A 23,283-nucleotide genomic window follows, 5' to 3' on the forward strand; every position below is an offset into this window, starting at 1 on the left:
ATAAATGTGTAGCCTTCACTTGACAGTTCAGTCAAGTGCATGTAGGTATCCAGCATAACACAGCAGCCAATCAGAGTGCACCAGGTACACTGCAAAACTCTGAGTGAGAACTTTACTTTCTTAAAATAAGTGGAAAAAACACCGGTAGTGCTATGAGAATTTTTCAGCCTATTATCAAAAGAAGTCAACTTTATGAATCAAGAGAAATGGAAACTTAATTTTAGAAAGTACTTGAATAAAGTTGACTTGCATTAGAAATGGGCTGAAATGTTTTCACTACAATGGCAGATTTTTGTCACTTGTTTTAAAAAAAAAAAGAATTTTGGGGCTCAATTACAGTACAGATAAGAGGGGAACCTTTGGAGTGCATCCTTGTAATGACACCTAAATACACACTGATAATATTAGTGACACTGATATAGTATTTCTCTGCACCTAACTCTAAACTCTAAAACTCACAATGAGGGATCTGTTACCTGTGATATTACTGAGAAATCAGCAAAATACCCCAAATAGTAACTTATGTAAATGATAAAGAACAATCCTACAGTTGATATTCTCATTTCACACCCATGAAGCAGACACAAATCAAGTAAGAAAAGCAACAAGTGATTTGATTTGTGTGAGATTCCTGTAGCAGAGTGGTAGCATTATGGCCACTGTTGTGGAGGCTTCTTAGCACAGTGTTTCATGAGCTATTTGTTTCATAGTGGAAGAAGTGGAACTAGAGGAAAGAAACCCCTTAAGAGAAACATAAGTTTAAGTGAATGTACTGTACATAGAAAAGAGTAGCAAACAAAACTTATAGTGATGGAGTATTGATTGTTTCCTGCCTGCCAGGAAATCAGAAAACCCAACAGACATCATCACAATGTGTCTACTTTCTGCTGCATGTTACCACACCAGCATTTACACTTAGCCTGGATTAAACTGCAGGTTCTTAGAGCAGCTGAATCAATTTTGTTTAAAATTAACATTGAATAAAATTATTATAATACACGAAATTCTTTACAAAAAATTTTCATTCATTTTTTTCATCTCTATGGGTCTTTTTAGCCTCTTTTAGCTCATTGTTTTTTGTGTCATCCCATAGTAATGAATTCATTCTTAGTGCTCTGATTGACTTATTGTAAATTCCTATAGTGCACCATTAATAAAAAAGTACCCCTGGCCCATAACCTTTTCTGTTGGCTGGAGTTGATCCACTTACACTGAATACCACAGCCCTCTTGATTTGCATATAAAAAGTGTTGTGATAGCTGATGCCATAAGTTCTAAAACCTCTGTGACACCAAGTTTTGTCAACAGGCATAACAGAGTCTAAATAAATGTTCTTGAGAATGCATGTTTGCAGACAAGCAACACCCACTGACATTTTTCACTCCATCATTAATATTGTCTCCTGAGATTGCCAAATGTCATTTTTCATTGTTCATTTTTTGCCAATCTGTCCTGAAGCATGTCAAACAACTGCTCAACAGTAGAAAAAGGAGATGACTGGTTGCTCTGTATATGCAACCGTAGATCAAAACAACAGGAAAAAACGGAAAGCAATCCAGGCACTCCAAAATATAACAAAAAAACAAAGAGGAAGGAAATATTAAAAAGCCTTTGTTGTAGTGGCTAAATCATTAAAAAAGCCAACATGTTTGACCACTGTAGGTCTTACAGTCCTGACAAAGACCTATAGTGGTCGAAATATGTTGGCTTTTTTTTTTTTATAATTTAGCCACTACAATAAAGGCTTTTTAACTGATCAACAGTATTTACATTTCCCTCTGTGACACTATGTTCATTTTCATTTATATACACAAAGGCTACTGCCATGTGCTCTCTTGCTAACACAATGAGTGTTTGCCAGCGAAAAGCTTTTACTTTGTAGCAGAAGTAGGAAATGTACAGTTAGCATTAGCAGTATCCAAAAAACAGCTGTAAGTGAGCGGATCAGAAAAGAGTGGGACTGCTCTGTGTTAGATGAAAAGTACTGTAAGAACAAGAATGTGGGAGTGGAACAAAACTTCAAACCACAGAAATTCGTATGTTACACAGGAGTACGAAAGAGAGCAGACTGGGAATGAAAAATGTCTGTGGACTGTTGACTCAGGCCAGCCTCAAAATCCCTGCTCTCCTCTCAACACTATCAGATTTTCTGAATCTTTGGACTGCTTCAAGCAATTTCTAAAAACACAAAAATCTCCATAGGCAAGCCTTTTTATAGATCTCCATCCCTGTTTTATGTTTTGGTTTGTTTCAGATTGGTTTTGTGCTGTGTTTTGTATTGTAATATATCTTTATTTATCTATTCATTTATATTTTTTTGTGTGTGTGAAGCACTTTGTAACTGTGTGTTTTTAAAAAGTGATTTAAAGCTTTACTTACTTACTTACTTCATGATATACACCACTACACCACTGCTACTCTATGGCTGTGCCACAAATTGTGGGTAGCCTCCTTCTAAAGCGTAATCCACACTGGCATGGAGTCTACTTGAAAACAATTTTTGTCCATTGCATTTATAATATTAGTCAGATTGGTAAAGTCAGTTTGTTGGCCTGCTGTAAGCTTCGGATTAGTGTTTCAGTAGTGCTGAAGACACAGCTGACATCTCCAGTCTGGTGTGAATTCGAGGTACAGTCAAAAAAAGTGTGTCTCCTCTCCAAATGAGATGGTTTAACCTCGCAGAGGTTAACTAAAAGTGCATTTGAGCACTCCTCATCAACTCAAAGGAGTCAAAAATTTAGAATTTTATCACAAAGAAGGTGCCCTCAAACAGCCAACACAGTGTTAATACAAATGGTAAACTCAACCAAGTTAATGGTAAAAGCATCATTATAACTTCCATGTACCTGCACTAAACCTATATCTTGATTTACAACACTTCCAAGCTGCTAACAAGCTGAAATAGGAGTAACAGTAACAGTACAAGTGTTAATATTATTAACATTTTTTGAATAGCCAGTAAAGATGAATGTAAAAATACAATTAATCCATTTTTAATGTATTTTAATCAACTGACTGAAAAGAAAGAAAAATATCATACTTTCCTTTTTTCAATCCATCTGAATTATTTAACCGACTGCATGATTTATTTATGTATTAAATTATACTTTCGAGCAATCACATAGCCTATTAGTCATATTTTTGCATCACAAGACTCTATTGGGTACTCTTTATTTGACAGCTGGATTTCATTGCTGTGCATTTTTAGAGCTCTTTCTTAGAAAGACATCCTTCGTCATCAGTTGTTTGTCAGTTGTCACAGCACCTGAAGTGTAAACCTGCTTTGCCCAGCGTGTGTCATGAGGTGATGGTGAGATATCCCCTTTCTGTTTTCTTCCGCTGTTCTGCAGCCGCCTGACTCAACATAATGTCCACATGACTTGCTACACATTTAAAATGGTGGAGTCAAGGTACACAGTAGCCCTACAGGCTGTTTTCCACCTGCACTCCTTATTTTGGAGTTGACTTCTCTACAGTTAGAACATCCTCCAATAAACGTTGTGTTCAGTTATCCAAGAAGAAAATGCCTTATATGCTACTGTGAAAATATCTTGGACTCGACACATTCATGATTTCAGGCACAGCTCATTTAGTTGGTACTATGGTACTATAAGCCCCAATTTTAATGAAGGCAAGTGTTAGGATTCATTTCAGATTTTATAATCAGCCAGAAACATAACTGGCAGTTAAGCTAAACGATGTTGGCGAAATTCACTGTCTGACTGAAGAATTGACAAATTCAAACTGTTTTATTTGAAAGTCGGCAGGTAAAAGCAGTCATTTGTAGTGCTGACAGTCTTCTTCATTAATGTGAACAATGCAACCCTGAGACAAATGATAACATCTCTTCCTACAAATAGACCACCTACATAGATAAAACTGGTTGCAACTTAATTAAATTCAAAATAATATTAAAATATGTTACCACTATTGTGACTGTGCTCACCAGAAAAACGTTGAAACAATTAAAATGTCTCATCAGACTTTGTTGTAGACATGTTGCAGTTTTGTTACCATAATTAATAGAAAATATGGTCTGAGCTACAATTTAAAACGCAAGTTGTAATAAACTAGAATTATCCTTTAATAATGTCCGAGTCATATTTTTTATTAATTAGGCAAAAGCTGACCGAGTATTCAAGAGTTGAAGACACGTTGATGCTTAAAGGAGACACTAATGAATCATGATATGATAGAGGACAGAAGGATGCTGCAATGCCCTCTAGCTCCTTCCCCTATCCTCTAATTCTCTCTCTTCTTCGCTACCCAGTTCGACCCCAGTAGGCTATCAGCTTTTATTTATCTGGCAAGAGATGTAGAAGCATCACCTCCTCCCCCTTGCTACCGTTCTCCCGCTCTGTCTTTCTTCCCTGAAAGATATTTCCAAATGAGTGAGCCCAGACCACAGCTGCCTCTCTGACACATTAATCACTTGGCTGCCGCCCCCTCCACTCCTACATGTGCATACACAATGCGCTCACACACACACACAGACACACACAGTCTCACTCATGAATAACCTGGTTTGACTCACAAGTAAAGGCATGTACCGCCACCATGTAATATAAACACATGTCAACGCACACGGCTTGAGCAGGTAGATAGAAAACACAGCAGGATGAAACACACGCAAGCACATGCACACAAAGCATCCACCCACCACTCAAGTGATCTTGACTCTTTATACTACACCAACTCCCTCTCTCTCCATCCAGCCATGGCTCCCACATGACCCTCCATTTTCCTCATCATTAACGACACCAACCAGCCGCATTCCAGCCATCCCTCCCTCCTACCCTTCCTGCCTCCCTCGCCGCTCCTCTGTTTACTTCTCGATTTCTTTATTTGAATCCAGCACAATACCTCAACTCTGTCTCCTCTGAGCAAAGAGGGGCATGAAAGGCAGGAGGAAAGTGAGGCAGAAGAGAAGGGAGGAGAGCCTGCTTTAGATGTTAATTTGTAGGAAATCACATGTAAAGTGATGCACCTGGTTTATGTAACTGCCCTGTAGGAGATGAGTGGAGGATGTTGCACATCCTGACAGTGAAACCTAGCTTGATGAGGCTAAGTCATCAGTGGGGGTTACACTGATATGGGCTATTGCAAGTTATAGATTCTTTTATTATATTAGTAAGACTATCCATATTTTGTAATGATATTAACTTTCAGAAGCACTTACAGCTGCACTAATGAATATATATACAGAATATGACTCTGCAGCTCCCCTCAGCTTTGGTGCCGTTTTAGCTCATGGTTTTCCGGGCTGCAAACTTTGCTCTTAAAAATGTAATTTCCAGTCACAACAGGCTGTTCAAGCCATCATCAGTACCTGCCCAATCCCAAAAGGCAAACAAGGTAGCAGCTAGATATTTTCCTCAAAATTTGCGGAGGAAACTAGAGTAAAAATTGGACTCACACTGTCAGCTAGCAAGAAATATGAATTCAAATGAATCCTAATGTTGCCCCGTGTCTGCTAGATGTGTAAATGTGTAAACAACTTTACGCTATAAAGTGATATGTCCTAAACCCAGATTGCTCCAAACATTTAAACTTCACTTTAAACTCTTAAACTGAGAGTCAAGATGGTCAGATTTTTTAAAAATTGTTCCTATTTTGTGGTGAATGAGAAAATAATACTCAACCAATCAAGGTTTTTGATCCGTTTTTAAAGTTTTACCAGAAGATTAAGATTATGGCCAGAGATGCTAGCTGCCATTATGGCCAGAGATGATAGCTGAACTGGACTGCTAAGTTTCTTATTTGTGTTCAATTAAGCCTTTGTTTTATGTTGGTTACATTTATATTGATCTTTGGTTTAAGTCATTAAATTGAGTTTTCCTCAACATTTACAATAGTTCAAATCAAAATCTGGTTTTATCACTTTAAAGCAAGTTTAACTACAGTAAGATTAATCACAATCCTAGTTTGCTAATGAGTGACAATACAAATATGTTGCATTTCATTAATATGAAGTTTTACTTAAAGTGAAGCTCATTTCTGTGAAGTGTTACAAATGAAATGATCACAACATTTTCCCACTGTCTGGAGACTTTATTGCAAAGCTGTCTATGCTGCAGTTGTGCCCTCTCTATTTCAAACAGCATGCACTATTGATGTTAAGTGCCTTTTTAGTGAGCCAGAGAGCATGTAAATTAATCTAAAAATACAGCTGAAGAAGCATCAGCTTAGATTTCATGGAAAATATAACACAGTAAATAACATGTTTAAAATCTAATTGGTAGTTCGTTACAACATTTACGGAGCTCATCCATGTTTCCAAGGTGTTGAACCTTAACCTGGTTCCAGACCTCTGAATCACCACCCATATTGTGTTTTTCTCATTGATGACTGTTTCCCAGGGTTGGAGAAACAATCCACCAATCAGAGCTTTATATGTGAGATTAAGAACAGGGACATCTTGGGACAGATCCAGAAAAATAGCTACATCTATGAAAAGTAGCAACAGAAAAATGGCCACAAAAATTGCGACAAGCGTGGATTAGATTGCCACAGCTTCACAGGTTGCTATAATATAGCAGCACACGTGGAGCTGTCAAATCCTCCATTGAGTTATTTTTTTATTTACTGGCATTGCTGAAATTTGCTTTGCACTCATTAAGTTCAGAAATGAGATAATGGCATTTTGTGCAGCATACAGCAGCAATGGTAGCACAAAAGCCACTTACATGCTCACTGTAAGCATGTAACACCCTATAAAGCTCTTCACACCCCGTTCTTACACCGTCACAAATCCACTGTTCCACCGAGCTTCAGAGGGGAGAGGTACAGAGTGTGTGTTGCTGATGCTTTAATTAATGTTAGTTGGAATAACGTTAAGTAAGTAATAAGTTATTCTATTTATAGCCACGCTAATGACAGGGCTTTAGAGGTGGCAATGTTGGTTAGTCGGTCCACCACTTGCCATGAAATTTTGTACAAACATTCATGTTTCCCATGGGATGATTTGTAATTACTTTGTTGATCCCCTGACTTTTCATCTAGAGTCATCATCTGGTCAAAAATTTAAATTTGTCCAATACTTTGGTTTGTGCTTTGTAGTTTGTGCTTAGAAAATGTGTGAAATTGTGCCCTATTTCTTTGAGGATATTAAGTCTTTCATTATTTGTGGCAGAGTGAATATAATTTAACTGCCATAACGGTGACCCATCTAGATCTCTAGGCTTTGTGCGTTTCTTTGACAATTTAAAGCAAGGCAATTTATTAGCAATTCAGTCAGATACATTATCTCACATTTGAATGAATCTCAAAGGGGGTTTCTGTTATCACCAGCTTTAGCTCTGGTCTATTATGGATTACATGGTTGAATAATGCAATGTCAGACTGGAAAGAAGGATATTGGCACTGGAAAAGAATCTTCATTACAACTTTACAGCAACAAACATGGCAGATTTTAGAGTAAAGCTTCTATTGGTTGATATTTATATAGCTTAATTTAAAACAAAAACGACTCTCTGAAGGTGCTTGACATGTATCATTAGTTAGAGTGGAATCAGGCTCCCTCCAAGTATCAATTCCTTTATGTCAGAGGGTGAGTTACACAAGCATACTGCTGCCACCATGAGAAAATATGTGCTCTACAAATAATATTCATAAGTTAGAAAACTGTTCATATGCATACATTTTTTTTTATAAAAATATATTTTCTTATTATAGCAAGAAACTTTCATGTTATAATGGTGTATTGGTATATTTTTAACTGAGGAAACATGTTTAACTGGGCACTGAAAATACATTCAAAAAACAATGTAACACTATACAACAAAACCTTTAAATCTTGCTCACATTCAAGGCCATGCCAATGGGAAAATATTCAATCACCTCTGTAATGGCCCCATTGCTGAATTAATTTACTCCACTCAGGATTATGAATTTGAAAAACTGCAGCTGTTTATTTTCAGTTAATGACAAAATGCTAAACAGTCATCGTATGATGCATTGTAATATGCCACCCACTAGTGCTCTATAAAATCATTCACTGCTCAGTAAAACTCAAACACATTAAAAGGTACACAAAACATCAATAATAGAACAATACAAATTTGTGAGGACCTCTGTAGTCACTAAACATAAAGTATGGATCTTTAACAGGTAAAAGCTGTTAAAAATACAGGCTTGTGATGGAAAACAGATAAAAGGCTGTGTTGATTTCTTCAGTTGTGAATATTATGTGCACCTCCTGCACACAAAGGTGCTATAGGCTGCAATGTCTTTGCTTTAGACTGAGACTGGATCTTTTTTTTTATAGCAACCCATAAAACATGTACATTTCTTTTAAAAATGACATACTGGCTTATCTTGTTATAATCTCGTTTTGGATAATACCCATGACCTGCTAGGTCGCCTTTATACAGTACTGAGGGGCTACACCATCTTTATACAGTGCTATCATTCTATGTTGCTGCTGTATATATTAACAAGAGGCACTAAAGGCACCAATCTACTAGAAGCAAAATTAAAGACTTATTGTGGAGTTTGATCACTAACGTGATCAATGGGATCATCTCCCACAAATTCTGTATATCATATCTTTGAGCTTCCCGCTGAACAGTTGATGTCTACACACAGATTAACTGAACTGCCTCCTTCAAATCCTCACCAAGAGGGATTTCACTGTTTGAAGTGGTCAGGCCATACAAGGATCTTGACCTTTTCTCGGCTGCCTATAGCTGTCAGTCGGCTGCACTAGCAGCATTCGGACAGGTTGAAAGGTTTTTCTGTTCTCAAAGATTGTGGTTGAAACGTGACTTCAAATGCAACTCTGTAGTCGTCTTATGCATCAAATGAATTTTGAAAAACAAAGTCATAGGTTTCCACTTTGGTATTGTCTTTTGTTGCCTTTTGTAATCTTACAAGATTTGAATACATTCTGATTTGGGTCTTATTTTCTTCAGTCTGGCCATCGGTTCTGTCAGTTATAATATCATTGTAATTGCTGAGATCTGAGAACACCACTAAAAAGAAGTCAGACAAGGCAGAAAACACAAGCAGTCAGATGATCAGACAGGTTGTAAATTAGCCAACAGATTAGGCGCATTATCTAAAACCACTTTATTTGGATGTAAACCCAAAAGTGAGCACACCCAAATTGTCGCTAGCAATCCCTCACTGCAAAGGAAGACCATGTGTGCGCAATAATAGGTCATAGTTGAACCAGGAAGTCAGTCTGTAAACTGTGATAGATGTTTACAACAGACCGTTTGGGTAATGATTTATTTTACTGTTAGCCTTCAATTTCTCTTCCAAATAAGTTTGGCCAAACTGGGGGTTTGTTTACAACATGTCTCATCATCTGACTGCTGGTTGTCTGTGTGCTTGTGTATCTTGCCCTGTTGGATGGCAATGTCATTGTGTTCCTGGATCTCAGCAATTGCTTTTGTGACTACATGGTTATCATAACGGATAGAAACAGTGCTACAGAAACAAAAATACATCTGAATTGCACTGAAAACGTCATGTTTTGGGTTAAAATAAGGACTTTGTTAAGGTTAGGGGACCTTGGTCATCACGGTGGCAATAATAAAGACGTGGTTAAGGTTATGGAACAATCATGGTCATTTTTTAATTTTTTTTAAACAGTGTTGACTGTCGGTTGGAAACAGGAAACGAACAGCAGTTTCCCATGTTATGGTCAGATGTTTTGTTGAGCCATCTATTCAACCCGACCTCCTCCCTACTCGGACTCTATAACAACGTCACCTCACGTCCACTTTTGCTCCCATCATAATTACTACAGCCGCTGCAAGGCTTTGTCACTTGAACATAAACATCAGTGGTTTTGGGGCACTTGCTAAAATGACTAATGCTATTGTTCTTCTTGGGAAGACAGTCTCGGCCAAACAGTCTGACAGACATATTGGGCCTTTTGTTGTAACGTGGGGCTCATAAAGCTTTATGGTGCTAAGAGTTGTTGCTAATGGAAAATCTTCTACAGTCTTAGATTTATGTTTTCTGGGAATTTCACACAATATCTTAGCACTTAAGATCTCGATAACAACTGTGTTCCCATGGCTTTTTTCAGTAAATTTAACATGATATATTTACTGTTAACACGCAACCTAAATTTAATTAATTCCCACAGCACATCCATCATTGGTGGGATTCCCTGAAAACTTGGTATTTCACCGGGATGGATGTGGTTTTACATGATATAGAAGTGCACACTTCAGCAAGCTCCGTGACCATCCCAGCCCGTGCTCTTGGGGCACGTTAATGCATGTCAAGTATGAAGGCATACAGAATGTACTAATTATAATTTGTATATTTGGTCTAACACCTATGTACATGGAAATTGATAGTTTGCCGTGGGGGGCTGGGCAAGATATCACATTGATATACACCCCCGCGCCCCCAATCTGAGGAGATTTTTGTTGTTGGACATCATTTATTCCATCTAAATGTCTAGTCGTGGTTGCAGCCGTGCCAGCAGTAACATTACAAGGAGCGAAAATCTAAGTGTATCTTCATAAATTGATGATCACACACAAATAAAAGGATCATCTCTGTTTGAAGTTACAATTAGGGATGAAGTCTCCTGTAGGTTTAATCTTGGGGTTAAGGGACAGATTAGGTTAATAAACAACTTTTTAGGTTAGGGTTTTGCTAGCGTATCCAAAAAGTGACGAGACGACTCAATGCGACAAGAGCGCGCATCAGGCACACGACACTGTGTGACACAAGACAGGAGACACCGCCCCTGGGTGAAATACCAAGTTTTTAGGGAGTCCCCATCATTGGCAGCCTACGTTAGCTGAACTGCCAATGATGCATGTGTCTATCCATATAGACTTGCCAATATCACAAGACTTACTAAATATCTTGATCCATTTCTACCACCTGTTCAAATCAAATTGATAGAGATGTCAAAGTAATATGGTTCATTGCTGAGAGTTGCTCTGAGAAATTACCTAAATCATTCCTAAGATTGGAGTCCTTGCTAGGAGTTTCAAGGCTACAAGAATACTCTCAAAATTTCAACTTTTGTTTTCCACAAGCTTCACATACTTTCAGCCAACTCTCGCGTCCTTCATAATGGATGTGGTTGAAAGGAAGCAGACCTTGGGATAGCTGTTATTTCTATGGTCAGAAATTAACCTTCAAGCTCTAATATTCTCAAAATGTTTGTGAAATTGGCCCCAGGAACTTTATTATGTCTCCTCATGTTCTGCACACCTATGTATAGGATAATTGATTTTATTACATTGTTAGACTTGTGTTTTTGTAGTTTTGGCCATCTTTTCTATCAGTTATAATAACTGTACTCACAAGAGTAATTGCTGAGATCTGGGAACACTGCAACATTAGTCCACATCATTGTCTCCTAAATATTACATTTATGTACTTTTTTGAAAGAAATGTAATGCCGCTGGAACACAGTTTTTATCAAAATAATGAGGACATTTTGATGAATGTATCTGCAAATATTCATACTAAGAGTAACTGCAAAATGTTCCCTGGATCTTCCTACTCATGGAAACAAAAGCATAGTTTAAAAAAATGTTGGTTATGTTTAGGCAACTCAAAGCACTAGGTTAGGGAAAGATCATGGTCTTGTTTTTGATCATGGTCTTAATCAAAACCCAAAGCACAGAGTTGTGAATCTCTGTCATGGTCCAGCACTTTAAGTAAGTGCACCTAAAATATTGCTAATAATCCCTCATTGCACAGGAAAACTGTGTGCACACAACTACTGTAAGCACGGCTGGTCAAAGTTAAACCAAGAAGTTGGTCTGTAAACTGCAATGGATGTTTACAATGGATAGTTTGAGTGATAATTTTACCACTCGCCATAATTTTGTCTTGCAAATAACATAGACGAACCTGGGGTTTTGTTAAATAATCTGATCATCTGACTGCTCGTGTTTCTTTCCCTGCTGGACTTCTTCAAGAAAATAAGACCCAGAATCATCCTTTAAATTTTACCTTTTTCATACTGTATGTATAAAAGCCAAACTTACTTTGAAGGTCTTCTGTAATGCTTCCTCATCAACTGCATCATTACATACATCATTACATGGCCTGTACCTATTATTAATATTATTATTATTACTATTATGATAAATGCCCTGCGAGGTAGTAATGCTGTACTCATACACAAAGGTTACTCAGAAATCAACTCCTTGTGGTCAGTAAGACATACAATCAGACACTCTCACAAACATCAGTGAAAACATGCAATCAGACAGGACCTACTGCAATCAGACATTGACAAAACACAAACACAGTCACTACTTTCTGCCTCTCTCACACACATGCCTACACACACAAACACTCAGTGCAGCCCAGTGCACAAAGATTTGTCATTTTATCAGCAGGAGCCACACCAACAAAAACGGAGAAAATTATTGTATACTGTTCACTAGGCATGCAGTCAGATACACATGTTCCTCGAAATGTCAAATGGAAATGGTTGTGGTGATCACAAGCAGTGCGGAGAGCAGAATGGCACACAAATGTTAAACACATAAATCAAGACAATGTACCATACTGTATAAGATTACTGTATGTAACATCATGTTTCTGATTGAGACAGTATGAATAAATGCATGTCTAACAGTAGATGAAATAAGAAATGCAATACTAGTGCTATTACTACTAATAACACCATAGGGAGAGCTGGAATAGTGATAAAAGATACACTGACAGACTGATGCCGGATTAATATTTAATATTTTTGAGAATCTTTTCATCTTTCAGTCCTTTGTACAAGTGATTTGTTATATAGAAAATAAAATCTACAAATAAAACTTATATATCTAGTCTTATATATCTACATATCTAGCGGCTAAATGTGCCACAGCAGTTTGATTTCAGTATTAGAGTGGGTTTGATTTCCTGATGAACATCTTTTTCACTGGCATGGTGGCCAACTGTGTAACCTAACTTAATATGCATATATTTCTTATTGAATCAAATGGAAACTGTTAGCCCAGGCAAATGGAACATGGCTTTTTTTTCCCCTTCCACTGCAGTCTTGGTGAGTTTGGGCCTCAGGCTAGCTTTGTTCGGTGCAGTGTGGAGTGTCATTGTCTGACAACTTTAATCTAGGATTGGCTGTTTCGACTTCTTGACATGGATGGCTGAAGGCTGAAATCTGGCCCCCTTTCAGTGCCATGGGCTAAATATGTTAGTAGCCATTGAAAAAAAGTTGGAAATATCAAAGGAACATGACACTGGATAAAACTTAAAAGATGCACTTTGACAATTTTAACCTTATCTATTCGTATTTGTCATAGAATTAAATGCCTTTAATAAGGGCACTGCAAAAACACACAACACAACCAAATACTCAACACACTGCGTAAACGGTTTGGGATTGATGCAGAGGGGGGGTGGAATTTTAAAATTGTAATAATGGTCAATAATGTATTGGTAGTGGTAATGTTAATATTAATAAAGTAATAATAATAGGAATGATAGTCATAGCAATAATGACAATAATAGTAACAAAGCCGATAACAACAACTGTAGCATGTTAGCATACTGGACTCACCCAAGCCAGCCCTAAAGTCTTAAGCCCACTCTTAAATGTGATGGAGATGGAACCCAAACTGGGACCTGATTCCACAGAAGTGAAGCTTGACAGCTGAAGGCTCTGACTCCCATTCTACTTTTGGAGACTCTAGGAACCACAAGTAACCCTGCATCCTGGGAGCGCAGGGTTCTAGTTGGGTAATATGGTATTATAAGATCTTTAAGATACGATGGTGCCTGACCATTAAGAGCTTTGTAGGTGAGGAGAAGGATTTTAAATTCTATTCTGGATTTTACAGGGAGCCAGTGCAGAAAAGCTAATATTGGAGAAATATGTAATATTCGGCAGCCTGATAATAAGGAATTACAATAGTCCAGCCTAGAAGTAACAAATGCATTGACTAGTTTGGATTTGTTTTCAGCAAGAAAACACTTCAACTGATCTTAGGTCAACACCACGCTAATGCTAGCTAGCGCCAACTTTTACTGTTCCTGTCTGTCTAATGTTGAGCGCTGTGGGTTTTAATAGTATCCCTATAATGTACTGTACTGTACTCTTTGATTGGATTAAAATGTAAATATTTACCTAATGTCTTATAGTGTAAGGATGATTGAAATGTCATTTTAAATGTTGCAATATAGGGCCCCTGTAATTAATAAATTATGGGTGGAAAGGGTTACCCAAAGCTAGTTAGCTGTATCCTAGGATTATCATAGATAACGTTACATGAAACAGCACCGCACAAAGTAACCTAAATCTATAGCTAATGTATAGCGATATGTTACAAAATGAATTCATTAGTTTATGACGAAAGATTCATCACTTGATATGACTGAGTCTGAGTATTACTCCACTCGATCATGAAATATGCAGGTTCTGCAACGAAGTGGCAACCACTGGAATGGAGAAGGAGTGCGTCATCTAGTGGCTGGATGTTATCAATGTTATCAATAGTACCTTTAATGTGTCTAAATAATTCCATGAGAGATGGGTCATGTAAATAACCAGACACACACAAAAAAAAAGTATTCATTCATATCGGATGGGATGTGCACACATCTTCCTCTCTGTTTATATTGTCAGACACTCTGATCCAGCAAACAAAGAGTAAAGAAACATGGATATTATGAAAATAGTATTTACAAATTTAAGGTTACTCAAATTAAAATGCTGTAGAATCCAGGAAAGCACTTACAGTGCTTTTAATAAGTTTAACAGTCCTTGCAAGCAATTGCATTACTAGGTTGGTTGTGTAACAAATGTGACAAAAAATAAAACAGACTAAATGTTAAATGAACAATAACTCTCCAGTCAGTAGGCTATTCTATAATCAAATAATATTGTCTAGCAGCTGCTGTGGTTTTTGACTGTGCAGCCTGTGATTTATTCCTTTTCTTGACAGAGTTTCCTCGTCTATATTGATGCAGATTATTGTATTATTCCCACTTTCCAGGCAGTATAATGCTTGGGAGATTGGAAAGAAGTGTACTTCAAAGATTTGTTGAATGAGAGACTGAGCTACACATGTGCCTCCTAACGTCCTAACCATGGAGTATCTGACTAGTATTGGCATACTGCATGTTGGCTATTTTACTTTTCTCAACTGTTTGCTCAGAGTCTGCTGTTAAACTGTTAGTCTCTTCGTCTGTCCAGCGGACAAATAGATGGTGATAGTGCCTTTGTATTTGTGTGTGAATGCACAGGCTCATTTGTGATGGAAAAAGGCAAATTAAGTGATATAAACATTTGGAGTAAATGCATTAAGTGCAGCTAAGACTAGCAATTATATATTACTCCCACTATCTCTGATGTGCCATTATCATAATGTCTATTTCTATTATGAGAGTTCTTCTACTGTTCTCATACCATGATGCAGAACTCTCAGCACTGACTGAATGTATCTCACTGAAGCTTCAATGTGAGTGTTTTGTTTGAAGGAAGTGTATTGTTAGTCCTGTCTTCCTGCCCCTTAGTTGGTAAACTTGATGCTCCAACAGTTGCCATGCATCTCAATGAGCTGTCTTTCATGAAAAGGCATATAAGCAGCTTCCATAAAGCCGTCACAGGTATTGAAGAAGCACACACTGAATGCAGCCATCTGCATTTAAAAACATCAACACAGAGCTTCATTTTGTATTTATCAAAGGGACGGAGACGAAATGTGTGTAGTTGTTTGTCATATTCAGCTTTCTGGCATTCATGAAATATTTATTTTGTGATCACAAGGAAATATTCCAACATTAATATATAAAATATATTTATATGTATATTTATATGGTCACGGTTGTAACGCTTGGGTCACACTGCCTACCTCTACCTGTGCATGACACACAGAGCGTTGCTGCTGCGGTGCTGCAACTGCCAGCCCTGTCTTTCTACATAGATTTTTCCTTTGATACATAAAAACAATACAATAAAAGCCTTGTTAACATATTAAGGGATTCTGTGCACAGGGATTTTAATCTAAAACTGATAAAGGAGATGTTGAGAAAAAATATTTTTATTTTTTTCATGTCTGTGACATATTCTACAGATATAGACATTGAAACTATATTGAAATGAGTAATATTGCTGGTATGATGTCCATATGACTATCACCAGATCATTTTCACTGACTGTTTTTGCTGAGAACTGCGTGCGTCATGTGGAAAAATATATTTATGTTGAATATATCAATAACATTGTGTGAGATCATTGAAGATATATCCGGTGTAGTTTACATGTTTCTCAAAAAAAAACATACTGTTTGTCCTTGTGCACATGTTAGCAGAAGATGAGATTAAAACAAAACAAGGACCAGTTGATCAAAACATTTCTCCAATTTGAAAAATATCATAATTGCCAATAATTGAGCAACATCTACATTGTAACTAAAGTTGCAAAGTGCGATACTAGTGTGTTTGCAATGTTTATCTCCTTAACAGTCATGTACAGCATTAAGTCTGCATTGATTTTATTGATGTTGATTTAAAAACTGATTTAAAAATACAGCAGCATAGTTTTCAAAAAGGTTAGCTCTGCTGTTAAGTGCATGTGATTAGTAGTAAATGGACTAAAACATGCAAAACCACCGGTATGGTCATTTAAGGCTATAAGTCTTTTTGAAAGTACCCATAGGTCATATTCAATAGACAACAGCTTATACAGTGAAAGGTTGTCCAATAATAAACTATTCTAGTTACAAGCTTTGGCCCTTGTTTTTTTCCTTTGGTTCTTCAAATTGGCCCTCTGACACCCCTCGCCCTCTAGACTTTCATGCCAAAAATACTCTTTGAAATGTTAAAAAAGCTTCATATTGCAGCTTTAAACAGTCTTTGCCTACCAAGATGTCAGAAGTGTGCTTTTTCCGTAGCACCTCTGACAGTGTCCTCGGAGGCCATGGCACATGGCTGTTGTTGGCCATTAATTAGTGTAAAGCCCCCCGCCTCCACGTACCATCTTCCAGCGTGTCAGAGTTGTTTATTTAGCACAACAGGAACAATTAAGCAGCTGACAAGGCAGCCACCATTTGAAGTCCTTCTTACTACCTCCACTGGCCTAAAACACAACTTAGCAGACACCTTGCAGCACCCTGCTGCTGCCTTGTAACCTTCAGTGGATGCCTTGAAATGCATTTTGTAGTATGTTAGCATATTATCATGACCAGATGCCCACCCTACCGCCCACTTCTGCACATGTTTGAAAAATGAGGTTCAGTCTTGAATATTAAAGACGCCAAGGTTCATTTATTTAGGGCTGTGTTTGGGCCACCAAGGGATGCTGATTTGAATCTCGTTTGTTAAGCTGTCTATCCTTATCTGTCAGCATCAGAGGATGCAATTTCTCTCTTCTCACCTCATCCTCCTTGTCTCCTAAATGGCAGGGATATTTAGAGGTGCTTGACAACTGAGGCATGCAAATTAGCAGTTGATGTTTCCTGCGTTCTTTTAGTTTCTTTCCCTTCACACCCCCCTCTCCACCCCTGAGTTGGTCCTTTTAGCCTCTCTGAGAAGATATTATTTGTGATGCTATTTTCATAACTATGTAGGAGGAAAGTATAAGGGGGATTACAAAGACTTTATCCATAAATTGTCTCTCAACCTCAAAAGGCAGAACAGCAGCCTCTTTATATCATCTGGTGTTTTCTAGACGAGTAACATTAGCAGTCCACACTTCATTTATGTAGCCATGCATCTTGGTGTAATGGGGTAATAGAGCAACATATAACAACACACATACATCAGATTAAGTATGAATTCAATGATTATAAAAGTAATTTACAAGAACCCTCAACCCCATTAGGATGTTGTAGCCTCATATTGAACCACCTGTTTATAATAGCTGTCATATTTATAACGTGGGATGCTGATGCAATGTGATCCTTTTCCAAATTAACTGAATTAACTGACTTGGCTGGCTATTCCATCTACTGACACATCAAAAGCCAGGACTGGGTTTTTAATGCCAGTCTCAGATTACACAATGTCAGGCTGAAAATTGCAACAAATTTGTTGTTTTATCCAGTATATTGTGTCATAGTGGAAAACAAACACTTCTGTGTCTAGGATGCCTCATGAGGCCCTGATGGAAAGATGAGCACATTGATTTTTTTTTTTTTGTTTTTTGCCTACAGTAGTTTGACAACATCTATAACAAGCCTGCAGACATACCTAATCCCGGAAGTCTGCCTCTGGCCCCGCCTGTCTAATTACCTTTGGACATCACACAGGTCATGAAAAACCACAAGCAATTGGTCAGTTTGATTGGTTCAACATGTGTCTCGGCCAAGTCCCAGAATGACCATGATCACCTGACAATCTGTAAAGACACAAATGTCCTGTAGTCTGATCCCGGCATTAGGGTCCAGTCTGCACCATGCAAGACTGGTCAAAAGTAATTTAAATAGGTGTATTTATGCTTATTCAAAGTGATTCAACAATTCTGACTGGCTGCTGTGTCAGTCTGTTATCATTTCTGAGGTGGGTCGCTGCTGAGTGTGTTTTTGATTTAGACAAGCTGCTGGTAGAACAGTCACATTAGTAAACACCTACAGTACAGTGTGTGCTCTTGCATAACCCCCTCCACATTTTTCCAGTTTTGTGGTCTGATGTGTTATACAGTATTGTAAACATTTAAAATATAGTTACTAAATTGTTGATTTTATTTTTCACTTTGACTGCTTGTTTGTTTTTGTCCATGGTTCCATGTAGCCTAGCGTGTGTGTGTGTGTGTGTGTGTGTGTTTTGCGCTTGTGTATCTCATCATAAAAATACTGCGCTGGGGACTGATATAACTAGCAGCCACCACTGGCAAGCTGCCAAGCGTTAGCGATCATTTAAAATAAACCAAAGCCACTCAAGGCTTACCATCAAGCCCAACAATGGATGCAACCCCAAAGCAAAGTCTGATATGTTATTACTGTAGTTTTTCAAATCAAAGTAGCACAGAACTAGAAAGAATCCATTTTTCAATCTTCAGGCAGAGACATTGTTTGTGATACAAGGAAGCGCAACAATCTAAGTGGCGGCTGATGACTGATGACGACCATAACCAATTTTTCTCAGCCTGCAGGCTTGTTGAGCAGTTTCCCTGGACACTCAGTTGTATTCATTCCTATTGACACAGATTAAGATATACTATATTTATCTTTAAAGACGTACTTTTTAAAAACTCTCAGCAAAGTTTAAAAGCCACAACATTCACGGAACTTAATGAATCCATTGACTTAACTCCTTCTTCATAAAGGTGTCCTAGATTGTCTATAGTGTATGTGATCTATTGTTGCACATGTCTGTCACTTATGACTACATTTCCCCTGTTTTATTTATCAATTTTAATGTCCCGAACAGGTAAAATTATAGAGAAATGTCTGAAAAATGAAATATACATTTGTGTAGCACAAATGTTTTTCACTGCTTTCCTATTCTGTTAATCGTCTCGTGACGTCTCACATTTATCTTGCGACCCCTTGGGGCGCCCTGACCTACAGGTTAAGAAACAATGTCCTATCAATATCCATTAATATTCTTTGGAGATATCCTTCCATATTGAGTTAGATGTGTAGATATTGCCAAAACGCATAGGTGTCTAGATAAAAGGGCTTTGATTCTTATCAGAACTATAATTGCCTTGGGTGCCCCTTGCTTTGTTGCATTTACCAATATGCCAGTGGTATGTGTTCTTGTCTTTGTCCTGTCCAGTGGTGAGTCAGAACCTGGTGACAGACAATGTGTCGGTGGTGGAGGGCGAGATGGCGATCATCAGCTGTCGGGTGAAGAACAATGACGACTCTGTTATCCAGCTGCTCAACCCCAACAGACAGACAATTTACTTCAGAGACATGAGACGTGAGTATTATACAACATCATGACTAGCATTACTGTCATGTGTACTGTCATCTTTATTTTAGGTGTGTTCTTTTTTACTTAAGCGTGTTTTTTTAGGTAAGTAAATTTACTTTGTTTTGACTGAAGGAAAATCGTTGACATGGAAACAGCCCAGGTCTCAAACACTGAAAGCCATTTATATGCATGTTTCATTCAATTTGAATTTTTCCCCCCTAACATAATTAAAAATGTAGGCAGTTTAGGCTATAATGCGCCCAAGTCGTATTAATGAGGTTTTTCCATCTCTCCCATTTTGTGACATGGCATGAATGCAGCATTAGAAATAAGAACACAATGAAACATCTTCAACTTCACAATAAAAGTCCAATATATTGTGACATTTTTGAAACATTGGCAAGTTGCAGAGTACATATTAACATATATGGCAAATGGATGACAAAATCTCAGTCTTAAAAGACTTAAAATTGACAGTAAAGTGTGGCTAGTTACACTTTCACTAAACATTCCAGATTACCTTCCTGCAGTTGATATAACATACAGTTGTAGCTGTTTAGGAAAATCTTGTCTATAATAGATCATCTAAGGGGTTATCATCTTTCTATCAGAGGAGAAAGTAGGCTGTAGTTGGTAGCAGACACTGTCTGCTGCAAGAGAGAAATCATTCAGCACTGCCGTGTCTTTATGTGATTGATATGGTATGTGTTTAATTATAGTCTGACTCAGTTTGATGTGATCAGATGACATGGAAATCAATCCCAGTGAGGCATTTATTGATGTCAGTTTCACAGGTTCATTTTGCAAGCAGTTATAAAATAAGACAGACATTTGACATATCTTTGGTAAAATGTAGTCAAGCCATAGTTGGACGACAAAGCACATAAATTAAGACAAATATCTTAAAATATGTCGTTTAACCAAAGCATGTGAATGGAGCCAGCAGTAAAGTTGTATAACATTAATTAATATCCTCTTACATTACTTGCACTTCCAGGGAGCTGCATTAAGTTTGACCCACATGTCTGTGGCAGGATTAATACAGAATGAGGTTAATACAATCTACCAAACATGTTTCACTTTCAGCATGTCTGCTTTAATAAAAGCAGCTCATATCCCTAAACATTTAATGACCTGTTGTGTTTATTCTTATCCTGTCTAATTATCGTGTCACAGCCCTAATTAGCCGTGTTCCGCTGGACATACTATGTTCTGTACTCTTTCTTGCCAGGTTTTGGTTTCTTTAATTATGTTTTTTAAGCCCCTGTGTGTAGAATGTTGACCTCAATATAACATAGTATAGTAGACCTCTGTAACTATGTAACAGTAGCGCTATGTTGTAAGTTTAAAATGTACAGATTGTTGTGAACTTACTGATTCATTAATTAGTTTTCCAACCCTGTCTCCTAAACCTTCATACAAGTAATTTGCATGAGGAAATCTGTTGTGATAATAACAGATTTAACGAGCCCAACCATCCACCCTGAAATCCTCCCTATGTCTTCTGTATAAAGTTGTCACATTTTCAGGATTAGAAAAAAATTATGGCAGTGAACGTGATAAAGTGCCCTTGAGGGACTACAGAATCAAACACCTCTGTACCAGCAAAGAGTAGTGCTAACCTAATTTAACACTACTTCAACAATTGCGCAATTAATGGCAATATCCAGATAAATGTTAATAATTGCCTCCACAGTGATTTTAGAACAGCTAAGGGGTGTTAGGCATGATGTGGAGCAAGAAGTATAGCTGTTATTTTAGCTATTGTTAGCTGTTTTAACCACTGTTCCTCTCACTGCTTTTTCAGCCTGACCTATACTAAGCTTGTGTGTGTGAATCTAACCCTAATCCCACACATTGGCACTAAACAAAGGCAACAAATCTGATGAAAAGAGAGAGTTTGAGCAGAGAAAGAAATGCTCTGTTTTTATTTTAAATTCTAAGGAAATCATTACACCACATATTATTGCCAGTTAACATTAAATTTATCTAATTCTAAACATTACCTGAAAAAAATGTTTGGGGAAAAAAACAAGATGATTGTGATTCTGATAAAAAAAAAAAAACATTTCATACAATTTCCTACAACCAGAGTAACTGGTACTGGAACAACAGTTTAATTAATACCAAGATTTAAATACATGTCAAACATGGGGATCAGTTGTGAGAATCAACACAGTGATATTGCCATGCTGACAGGAAACACTAGTGCCGTATCTCAAATTATTATGAAACACTCAACATCATGCGCTGAGTTTGTCAGATGAAAAACAAACAAACAAAACAAATTATATCTAGCCAGGGGTTTTACAGCTTCAGTATGCGATGCTTAGCACAATACAGCAGACTGACAAAGTTAGAGACGAGCTGGTGAACAGTAAAGCATTTAGCAGGCAGATATTTTACTCCGGAGATGGTGGAGACCAAAACCGGAGATAAAAGGAAAGTGAATATTGGACTAACATTCATCAGGTGGACAGAGACACGACTTCAAAGTAATGGTTATGTTTCTCTGTGTCTGCTGGAAGTAGGCTATTTGCTAACATGCTGGCCATAAGAACTTGATAAGCTGATGGGATATGAGCACTTGTGTACAGTATATCTGAGTTTGTTTCATATAGAAAATGAATTTAAAGCATCAAAATAATTGGGTAGAAAAGTTTATTTTGCAAATCCTCAGATGTTATGGCATATCTAAAACTGTTGCCTGTTTGCTGTGCAGTTACAATAAATATATGTTTTGACCTTTTTCTTGAGCTAAGACTTCAGGTGTGAACACAAACACATTCTGTACTGTACATGTACTCATGACTTAGTTCTTTCTACATTATGATCCACCAGAGACTCCCTGCCCCCCTGTGTGGTGAGTTTCAGGCCCTCCTCCACACTCACCAACCCCTCCTTAGTCATGTTCACCACCTTACAAACACACCTTCTACATACTATACAAGGGCACACTCACAGAGAGCCCTCATGCGTATGCTAAACCGAGCTTGGTAATTATCTGCTGTTGTGCTGTGCCGCGATGAGCCGACTCCCACAAGGTGGCTGTCAAGGGCAAGGTGTTCTTCTTTGACGGGGGGCTCCTTGATCTCCTGTGATCCCTCCCAGGCATCTTCGCCGCAGCTGCACTGCTTCATTATGACATGGCCTCCACCAGGCAGCCTCTAAACAACATTGGCCCCTTAAAAATATCACATCTGCCATCTCCGTCTGAATCCACAGTGGTGGATTATGTTTGTGAGTGTGAGATGGAGAGCAATAGAGGGTAAAGAGACAGAAAGGAAGGAGTGCTTTGAAAAGTATTTTGACTACTCCTACTCACCCTACTGTTACACTTCATGTCTATTACTTATTACTTATATTATTACATTGTATTATACCGTACATACTTATCAACCTCTAAATCCACTTTGGTACTTACACTTATTTTAGCTTTTATACTTTATAACCAATTGTACTTAATTTTTC

At 37.7% G+C, this 23,283-nt stretch overlaps 1 protein-coding gene across 6 annotated transcripts in view; it reads left to right on the forward strand.

The window, feature by feature from the left end:
* cadm1a (cell adhesion molecule 1a) overlaps positions 1 to 23,283 on the forward strand; it is a 368,288-nt gene that overhangs the window by 262,748 nt on the left and 82,257 nt on the right. For all 6 annotated transcript variants that reach the window (XM_044221784.1, XM_044221786.1, XM_044221788.1 and 3 more), the window contains one exon: positions 19,672 to 19,818. In XM_044221784.1, coding sequence (XP_044077719.1) covers positions 19,672 to 19,818 — 147 coding nt within the window. The remainder of the gene's footprint in view (positions 1 to 19,671; positions 19,819 to 23,283) is intronic.

Source organism: Siniperca chuatsi, linkage group LG14 (genome assembly GCF_020085105.1).
Source record: "Siniperca chuatsi isolate FFG_IHB_CAS linkage group LG14, ASM2008510v1, whole genome shotgun sequence".
NCBI classification, from domain to species: Eukaryota; Metazoa; Chordata; class Actinopteri; order Centrarchiformes; family Sinipercidae; genus Siniperca; species Siniperca chuatsi.